Genomic DNA, 9,216 nt, shown 5'->3' on the forward strand with positions numbered 1-9,216 from the left:
TCGGCGCGGTCGTCGGAACAGCGTTGGCCTCGGCGGGCGGGGTCACGGCCGCCACCGTGCTCTTTGGAACGGCCGGCGCGGGCCTCGCCGGCTACAAGACGGACCGGCGCACGTCGGGCATCAAGCAGTTTGAGTTTGAGCTCTTGACGGCCGGTAGTGGCATGAACGTGTACATTTGCGTTTCGGGCTGGCTCGAGAACAACTCGGAGGCCGACTTTAAGCGGCCGTGGGGCACGCCGCGCGAGTACCTCTACGCGTTTTACAAGCAGTACAACCCCGAGAAGGTCTCGTCTATCGATGCGATGCTACTGCGCTTCCGCGGCCGCGAAGACGAGCTTTTTGCTTCGCTTCGGCGCCAATATGGCCTCGCACCTGATGAAGATCCTGTACGAGGATGACCTTTCGAAGAAAAAGCCTCATCGGTGCGTGTCGTGGTAGGTCGGCGTGCGCCTCGAGAACGTGGTGGAAGGCAAGGACGCGCCGACGCCCGACCAGCTCTGCGCGTGGCAGTGGAAGCACCGCATGGCCCACGGCGACCAGTTTTGCCTCAAGTGGGAGAAGGACGTCTTGCTGCGCTACGGCACGTGCATCCGCAACTTTACAACCAAGATGGTGCTCGGCTACGCACGCGGCGAGATCGTCAAGTACACGGTGTTTGCGGCGCTCTTTGCGGCCGCGGCGCTGCCGACCATGGTCGTCAACGCGTGCAGCTACATTGACTCGGAGTGGACCATGGCCATGAGCCGCGCGGACATGTGCGGCAAGCTGCTGGCCACCGCGCTTCTGCAACGCGAGCAAGGCTTGCGCCCCGTGAGCCTCATCGGCTACGGCATGGGCGCTCGTCTCATTTTCGCGTGCCTCAAGCACCTTGCTGCCGTACGTCTGGTCTCGCGAGCAACGATGTGGCTCATGGCAATGGTTGTAGGAAGAGGGCGTTGGTCTGATTGAGAATGCAGTCTTGCTCGGGTGTCCGATTCCAGTCGTCGAGGCCGACTGGGCGAGCGCCCGCAAGGTCGTGGCCGGCCGCCTCGTCAACGGCTACTCGGAGAACGACTGGATGCTCGCCGTCATGTACCGCTACCAGGTACGAGGCGGCGACGATAAAAGCGTGTACGGAGGATGCGGTGTAGGGCTGGGCGCTGGACTCGGCGGGCATTAGCCCCATTGAAGTTCACGGCGTGGAGAATGTCAATTTGAGTCATGTCATTGGCGGCCATCTCGAGTACCCGACCAAGATTGGGCTGATCCTGGACCTGCTGCATTTGGAAGACTAGCCAACCCAGTCTGACAAATCCAATACCAAGTCAAGTGAAAATATCACGAGTCGAATAATCAAATCAGAAAGTATTAAGCATCTAAAGTTAGCGATTTCGGATCGTTTGTCGTTGGAGCAAATGGACGGCGACGACTGGACGCCCAAAGAAGATGAGGTGGCGCCGGCATCCAACACCGCCGCCTTCTTGACCGAGACAGACGTGCCGCATGCCACGTCCGAGCAGCGCCGGATGGCCATTTCGCTGCCGCCGGACGACGACGAGAACAATTCTGGTGGCGAGAGCGACGATGGGAAAGGCGGCAGGTACCGCGCCATGATCCAGCGTGCGGCCAAGCGAACGATCATGATGGTGCGTGCGAGGACGGCGTCGCAGTCGCTCGAGCGCATCACGGTGCGCTTCTCGCCGAGCCAGCCGACAGAGCTGCCACGCAGCGTGCAGCTGCCGCTCCTCAAGCAAAAGGTGCTTGCCCACAACAACCTCGACGCGTCGTCCAAGACCGCACGGCTCTTCAAGCACCTCTTCCAGACCTCGGCCGAGCTCGAAGCGATCGTCAAAGACGTGTTTTGGTTCTTTATCGCGCACGAATTTCAGGTACAACACCTCCTTGTTGTGCCGCCTGCAACGTTCGCGGTAGAACGGACAACATTCAACGCTCGAGTCGGACTTTACCGCGCGGATCGCAGACAACTACACCAACCTTTTCTTGCGGCTGCAAGTTGACCCGTCCACGCGCGACTCGAGTGCGTCTTCGTGCATCTTATTTGTGTGATTTTTGAGCATTTTCAACAGACGAAATTGCGTAGATGTGCTGGCGCGGTTGCCCGACATCCTCGCGCAGCTCGTCTTTTTGGCGCTGCATGAAGCGTGTCCGATGTCGCGCTACCTCCTCAACCGCGACGTCCAAGCACGCCTCGTTCGACGCTGTTTTTCCTGGTCAAACTGTTGAAATCTTGATACTTAAGGGATCGTTTTCGTATCCATCATGTAGGTTTGTGGGCTTTGAACCCAAGCAGCTGCAACTCGACCACTGGATGCCCGAGCTCTCCAAGCACGCGCAGCGGAAGTCAGCGGCGCTCACCGACTTTCCTGCCCTTCGCAACCGCGTGCGCCGGTCCGAGCGCCTCGAACGCATTCGCGCCGGTGACGCCGAGCCCGCCGCGTCGACAACGTCATCGATTGTCGTGGACGACGAAAAGAACGGGATCGGCTTCCAAGGACCCACTTGCACACGTATACAAAGGAGCGCGCGGTCTACTCCCTGCGCAACTCGCCACTGATCGGAAGCTTCCTGGCGCGCCACGGCCTCGAGAACAACGCGACGTGCTTGGCTGTCGACCTGCATCTCACGACGACGACCCCGCAAGACGCCTTGCTCAAGACCCACGGCCCGCGCCAGCACCGGCGCGCAGTCCTCGACGCCGTCTCGTACACGGAGCTCGTGTCCAAGTTTGAGGCGTACGGACGCCATCTCAAGGCCACGTACTCGGACGAGCGCGCAAAGGCGGACGCAGCCAACCGCGCGGATGTCAAGGTCACCGTAGCGGCGCACAAGAACCTTGCCGCGCAGTACGCCTACGTTGCGAGCCAAGAAAAGGGCATCCATGAGCTCAGCAACGTGCTCGTGTGCCACGCCCAGCTCGAGGCCAAGCATCCGATTGCACGTCCGACCAAACCCTCGGCGCGCCCGACACTGTCCCGGCCGCAGCATCGTAGACCGACGTGAGGCCGTCACTCGTCGAATCGTAGGTAGTACATTTTTAGAGTCGTTGAAGCCCCTTCTTTTTGGCCAATTTCTTCTTCCGCGCCACCGCCTGGTCGTCGACGCTCTCGTCGCGAGCGCGCTTGGGCGCAGACGATACAGCGTTGCTACCGGCGTCGGTCGTCTTGAACTTGGACTTGGTGGCGTGAATGTCGGTGAGGATCTTGGCCCGGCGCGCATACTCGTCGTAGCACTCCATGAAGAGCTTCCCAGCCTCGTCATTGAGCGACGACTCGGGGAAGGGCACGATCAGTAGGCACCGAATGACTTGCAGCACGTGCGAGAGGTCGAGGTCGGCACTCCAGTCGCGCTTGAGCGTGTTGACGCAGATGTCGCCGTTGGGCGCGATGTTCGGATGGAAGATCTTGGTCAAGAAGACACCTTTCGGCGGCGTGGTCGGGAAACCATCGGTGAGCAGCAGCTTCACCTCGAAGAAGCCACCGACGTACGGTGTCTCTTCGGGCCCGCGCAGCTCGACGTGGATCTCAGCGAGCGAGTCCTGCTCCAGGAGCCGGATACCGTCCGGCGGGTTCGTCGCCAGCTGCCGGACCTCCTTGGCCACGCGCTGGAGGATCTGCGGCGAGAAGTTCTCATGGGCGGCCTACATGCAGCCATCGCATGAGCCCTCGTCGACGTCGCCGCCTGTCCCGTACCATCGTCCGCGACCGGAGCTTGGAAAAGGTGTGGGAAGGATGCACCAATCACCGCCGGCGGATTTCGAAATTTCAACCACTCATTGGGCGTCAAGGAGTTTTTTCGAAGGTTCGGTTGCGCATACAATCTTCCATATATTTGGGTTCGGAATAAAATCAACGGCATTAAATGAAGCGCTCGACCAGCGACCGTCTGCAGTCTGATTGGGGTATTGCAGCAGTCGGCTTCAACCAAGGACATGAATGTAATTGATGTTCTTGCTTGAACGAACTACCTTCTCGGTCTTGTAGCGAATACAAAGTGTAGTGAACTACTAGCCATCGTTGTCGACATTGCAGGGTTTGATTTCCAAAAAACAGAGTCAGTGGACGCTATCTGCGTGCTAACGGTCGAGATTGTCCTCGCGTGCCGCTTCTTGCGGTTGCTTGAGCTCAAGTAAATCACATTCGTTATCAATACTGGCATTGTCTGCCGTGAACTGCATGGCGGCCACCCTCCCACCGGGGGTGGAACAGGGGTAGGGTTGCTTGCGTTGTTTGGTGCCGGGGGTTTCAGCTGCCGACGACCGACCGAAAATGGACACCGCCGACGCGGCAGAGTCTGCGCCATCAACTGCTCCCGCGGCGGCACCATTCGCCGCATCCGAGTCGACACCGACGGCTGAATCGCCCGCGATTGCGCCGGCTGACGAATCGGCGCACCCATTTGCTCCTCATGCGGTCGACGGTCCCAAGATGCCACCGACGTCGCCACGCCCGGTGATCACACCGTCGCTGCGCACTACGCCACGAAGCGCGCCAACACCAAGTACTGTGGCGCAGCAGAGCACTCCACGCAACGTGCGCTTTGCAGACGACAGCACGACACCTCCTGCGTTGACGCCGGAGCCGAACCAAGAGCTACCCAAGGTGTCCCCACCCAAGGCTTCTGTCCTCGGCACCCGGCGGGCAAGCAAGAAGTATGCGATCACTGAGCTTCAAGGCAGCGGTAGCGACGACTCGGAAGAGAAGCACGAGGACCTTGCACTAGAAGACGATGCAGAGCTACCTGGGTTTGACCCGTCGATGCCAAAGCCCAAGCTTAAACTCAAACTGACGCGCCAGCTCACCTTTCAGCAGCGTCAGCGCCGGCAGATGCGCAAGCACAAACGTGTGTTGCTCGCGACGTCGCACTCGCTGTTTGCGTTTGCTTCCTTTTGGTTTCGGACGCTCTTGAGTTTGCACACGCACGAGTGGATGGCGTACCTCCTGGTACGATTCAAAAGACTCAAACTCCATTCTCAAAACAGAATGCTAGATTGTGTTTGGCTTGCTCGGGGAGTGCACGACGCCTGGTCCACGCTACAACGTCGCGATCGGCACGCTCCTCTTGACCGTGCCCGTCAAAAAGGTTCAACGTTTATTGTGTCTGAATCTCAAAACTAAAAAAGCGATAGATTGAGCTCCACTTGACGACGACGGGCATGGTTGTCGCGATCCTTGTCGACCTTTTCTGGCTCTGTCGCTCCGACGAGCGAAGCTACGGCGCGACGTTTCCGTGGCAGCTCACGTCGTTCTGCCGCGTCTGGGCCGCGCTCTGCATGCTGCTTAAAGTGTGGCTCTCGCTCTCCGTGTACTGGTACCTCGAACCGAAACTCAAAACCACCCCGTCGCACCGGCCGCCCAAACCACTCCACCTCAAGTGGCAGGTGTTTCTGGATCGGGCACGCTTCTTCTTTCCGACAACGATTCTGCCGCCGCCGACGCAGATGTCCCGGGCCGTCCTTCTCCGCATCGTCGCGCTCTTATACATCTACTGCGTCGGCAGCGTCGTTCTTCTCTTCCTTGGTATCATTGCGTGTTTTTCGTTCACCATGTACCCGCACTTTCAGGTGGCGTCCTTGGGCATCCCCTTGCACTACATGCTATTGACCTCTGGCGTCGCCACCATGCTGACGCTGCTGCTGTTTCTGAGCAACCTGCACACCCCAATCTGGCGCTGCTTGAGTTTGCTATGGCGCCTCGCCTCGTACACGGGGCCGCTCGTGCACTGGCACGGCGTCGGCTACACGAACGACCTCAACTGGATCAAGATGGTCACAATCGCCAAGCTCGTCGACGCGTGCTGTGGCTTGTACCTCTTCTTGGTGCTCTACGCGTCGTTCCACCAAGGAACATCCTTCTTCGGCGGCGTCACGGCGCTGCTCTTGATAGCCACCGGGCTCAATGTGCTCTTGCAGTGCTGGGTGCCGCTGCTTCTGCTCGTCTTGTACAAGTTTATCGGTGTCATGGAGCAAACCCATCGGGACTTTGACACGTACCACTTGCTGCCGCGCAACTGGGACGCCGAGGACCACGCGATCGAGAATGGCAGCAGCGACGACAGCGACGATGATGACGATGACGGCACCAATGATTCGAGCTCGTCGTCTTCGTCGTCGGCGTCGTCAGAGAGTGACTGCTTCGTCTCTGAAAACGAAGCGGAAAGCAGCCACCCGCGACGTCGGCGGCGCCACGCGCGCCCGAGTGCGCCTCCCGCGGACGTGTGGGTGCGGCACCACGATGGTTACGACCGCGCGTATGTTCGCAACACGATCACAGGCGAGACGTTCTGGGACGATGACGCGCATGAAACCGAGACCGCGTCACCGCTGAGCTGCACGCTGTACATGACGCACGACGACTTCAAGTACTTTTGGAATAGTTTAGAGTACAGTGGGGGGTTTGCGTGTCGCATTAGCGTGCTCCCGACGGTCGAGGCGCTCACGGAGCACCTCGCAGCCAGTCGCTTCTACGTCATCACGGACGGCATGGCGTCCGAGACGATTCGCGCCGTGTACTTTTACGCGATCCACTCGGCGACCATGGCGCACTTTCTCGGCGCGCTCCTTCTCGACAGCCTCAGCAACGAGCTCGAAGCCAAGTTCAAGTGCGACCAGCCGGAGATGGTGCCTGAAATCGTCCAGTGTCTCCAACTCAAGGCGCTCCTCGGCGACTACGAGCAGCTCCGCTAACCCTTGCACGCGTCTGCATAGTGCATCAGTATTGGGTCGAAGTAACACCTCAGCCTACCTACGTAACTAGTAGTTTGACTCATTCACAGCGAAAGCGTCTCCGTGTGCGGCTACCGTATTGCTGTCAACGACAATACATTCACCACGCATAGCCCCTTCGCCGCTCGACTAACAGGGGGGTGAGTAAATTTGACAATATATGTTGTTGGCATGGGGGACCTCCCAGAGGGATTGGTGAAAATTGTAAGACGCCCACGGAAATCTTAGAAAAAGGGGATTATTACGAGTACTCATAGTAATTGCTTATTCTGCGTTTTCCACTTGTACATCAAATGACACCCCAGACATGTCCCTCGAGGACGACCGCGTGGCGTCGATGAGGAGGAAGAAACCAAGGCCCACGCGCCCGAGAGTGGCACGGGCCGTAGTTGGCGTGGTGCGACACGTAACACTGGCCGCGTTGGTCAAGGCTACGGTCAGCGGCCATCATACGCCGCAGCCGTTAATGGCGTCCAGCAACGGGCGGCGCAAGCATTGCGCCACACGTTCGTGCGCCTACTGCCCGAGCCCGCGGCGATCCGCGAGCTCATCGAACGTAACAAGTCGGTCTACGCGAGCTTCGACGAGCGCCTGGCCCTCATCAAGACGCACTTGCCGATCCAGCCAGTGGCCGCGAAAGTGCCCGTTTGGCTCAAGGGCAGCGCGCTCTTGATCCGCCGAGGCCGTGAACGTGTACGTCTCACCGAAGAGCTCGACGGATTTGTTGAGCATCTCCGAGAGCGTCTCGTGGTCCATTGTCGAAAACACAAGCGATCCGTCGTTGGTCTTGTTGATCATCCACACGTCGCTGTTGATGACCGAGAAGAACTCGTCCGTGATCTCGTGGTTCGAGTAGTCAGCAAACTCTTCGTCCCCTTGAGGCACGCGGGCACTTTCGCGGCCCCGAGCTGGACCGGCAAGTGCTTCTTCTTGAGGCGTGAAGCTGGCGAACATCGTGGTGTTGCGTTCAATGATTTCCCGCAGCGCCGCGGGCTCGGGCAGTAGGCGCACGAACGTGTGGCGCAATGCTTGCGCCGCCCGTTGCTTGACGCCATTGACGGCTGCGGCGTATGATGGGCGCTGACCGTAGCCTTGACCAACGCGGCCAGTGTTACGTGTCGCACCACGCCAACTACGGCCCGTGCCACTCTCGGGCGCGTGGGCCTTGGACTCTTCCTCCTCCTGGAGCGACGCCACGCGGTTGACGACTACCGCATAATAGTAAAATGTGGGGAGCTCCCAAACGTGCCTAATAAAAGCGAAGAAGAGAAGAAGAGAAGATCGACTTTCAAAAGGCGTCTTATCGTCCCGTCGTTCATCGCCATGTCTTTCGAAAGTTGACCTTCTACTTCTTTATCGCCGTTGAACGATACAAATAGATGCCGGTAAACACTTGATTTTTGTATGTATTTTGCCCCATAAAGGGGTGCCCGAAATCGTCCAGTGCCTCCAACTCAAGGCGCTCCTCGGCGACTACGAGCAGCTCCGCTAACCCTTGCACGCATCTGCATCACGCATCAGTATCGCATCGAAGTATGTCAACACCTCTCAGCCTGCTAACGGAACTAGTAGTTTGACTGATTCACAGCGAAAGTGTCTTTCTGTGCTGCTACCAAGGTACTTTGTATTGCTGTCAACGAAAAGGCATTGATGGACCACGCATGGGTCCTTTGCCGCTTAACTGACAAGGGGGACGAGGAAAATTTGAGTGTTGTGGTTTGATAATTTGGAGAGGTTGTTGTTGGCATGGGGGCCTCCCAGAGGGAGGTCAGAAATTAGTGAAGCCGCATTGTTTGTAAGACGTCCACGGTAATCTTTAGTAAAAGGCGAAAGATTAGTACGAGTAAACGCTTTACTGCGGGATATTCTTTCTACCACATATCTGACACTGCTACAAATATTACAAATTGCCAGGAGCTGAATTTCGTTCCCCACGTATATTGTGTGGCCAATGCCCGGATAGGCCACGGTCAAATGCGTTTTATTCGGGGAGTACCAATTAGGTGGTGGGTGAAATACCGCACGCGCATTGGTCTAAACTCGCTCTAACACTGCCTTTGGGCACCCGCATTGGCTGATTTTTCGCCAATGCACGAATCTACCGGGGCTGTCTTTGCGCAGACCTCATGATGCAGCGACTAGCTGGTATAGCATGAACTGGTAGCAGGCGAGTGTTCAATCGCCCAACGCCAACCGCTTCGTAGTGCTCGAATGGTGTCTTGAGCAATTAATGCAGCTCGCTTACACTGCAGACATGATGCTTATAGTACTATCGCTGGCGTGCCCCAATCAAAAGGTACCGGCGAGCGCGCCTGGTGTCGTGGAACGACGGCTAGAATATGGACGGTCGTCGCCATACCGGTATGATCGCAAGAAAAACGTGGACAGGGCATCCGGCCATTCGGTCGCTATCCGGATACTAGTTCAGCGCGATCTGCAGCGAGATGGCCGACCGAGTTGAAGACGCCATCGTGGCCTGTAGCACTGCCCAGCGC

General features: G+C 58.1%; 5 protein-coding genes across 5 annotated transcripts in view; 3 read left to right on the forward strand and 2 right to left on the reverse strand.

Moving 5' to 3' along the window:
• Positions 1-1,274, forward strand: part of SPRG_21471 (hypothetical protein) — a gene marked incomplete at both ends in the record, with an annotated part of 2,103 nt that extends 829 nt beyond the window's left edge. The window contains 4 exons of the mRNA XM_012354050.1: positions 22-386; positions 439-876; positions 926-1,084; positions 1,131-1,274. Coding sequence (XP_012209440.1) covers positions 22-386; positions 439-876; positions 926-1,084; positions 1,131-1,274 — 1,106 coding nt within the window. The remainder of the gene's footprint in view (positions 1-21; positions 387-438; positions 877-925; positions 1,085-1,130) is intronic.
• A 106-nt stretch (positions 1,275-1,380) lies between these two features.
• SPRG_14895 (hypothetical protein) lies at positions 1,381-3,067 on the forward strand. The gene is made up of 4 exons (XM_012354032.1): positions 1,381-1,868; positions 1,912-2,017; positions 2,081-2,210; positions 2,266-3,067. The coding sequence occupies exons 1-4, from the start codon at positions 1,395-1,397 to the stop codon at positions 2,552-2,554; spliced, it is 999 nt and encodes a 332-aa protein (XP_012209422.1). The 5' UTR covers positions 1,381-1,394; the 3' UTR covers positions 2,555-3,067.
• Positions 3,009-3,747, reverse strand: SPRG_14896 (hypothetical protein). The gene is made up of 2 exons (XM_012354033.1): positions 3,690-3,747; positions 3,009-3,637 (listed from the first exon to the last, which is right to left on the reverse strand). The coding sequence occupies exons 1-2, from the start codon at positions 3,690-3,692 to the stop codon at positions 3,035-3,037; spliced, it is 606 nt and encodes a 201-aa protein (XP_012209423.1). The 5' UTR covers positions 3,693-3,747; the 3' UTR covers positions 3,009-3,034.
• A 518-nt stretch (positions 3,748-4,265) lies between these two features.
• SPRG_14897 (hypothetical protein) lies at positions 4,266-6,772 on the forward strand (the record flags this gene model as incomplete). The annotated part of the gene is made up of 3 exons (XM_012354034.1): positions 4,266-4,940; positions 4,987-5,079; positions 5,126-6,772. The coding sequence occupies 3 exons, from the start codon at positions 4,266-4,268 to the stop codon at positions 6,680-6,682; spliced, it is 2,325 nt and encodes a 774-aa protein (XP_012209424.1). The 3' UTR covers positions 6,683-6,772.
• Positions 6,773-7,237: 465 nt separating this feature from the next.
• Positions 7,238-8,751, reverse strand: SPRG_14898 (hypothetical protein; the record flags this gene model as incomplete). Its single annotated transcript, XM_012354035.1, has 3 exons — positions 7,238-7,812; positions 7,858-7,970; positions 8,741-8,751. The coding sequence occupies 3 exons, from the start codon at positions 8,749-8,751 to the stop codon at positions 7,238-7,240; spliced, it is 699 nt and encodes a 232-aa protein (XP_012209425.1).
• Positions 8,752-9,216: the final 465 nt, after the last annotated feature.

This window comes from Saprolegnia parasitica (genome assembly GCF_000151545.1).
Source record: "Saprolegnia parasitica CBS 223.65 unplaced genomic scaffold supercont2.143, whole genome shotgun sequence".
Classification (NCBI taxonomy): Eukaryota; Oomycota; class Saprolegniomycetes; order Saprolegniales; family Saprolegniaceae; genus Saprolegnia; species Saprolegnia parasitica.

Coding starts and splice junctions, on each gene's coding strand:
- SPRG_14895 (XM_012354032.1), top strand. CDS start 1,395: ATGGACGGCGACGACTGGACGCCCAAAGAAGATGAGGTGGCGCCGGCA. Junction 2,018..2,080: donor CCCGTCCACGCGCGACTCGA/GTGCGTCTTCGT, acceptor GAAATTGCGTAG/ATGTGCTGGCGCGGTTGCCC. Junction 2,211..2,265: donor GTTCGACGCTGTTTTTCCTG/GTCAAACTGTTG, acceptor TCCATCATGTAG/GTTTGTGGGCTTTGAACCCA.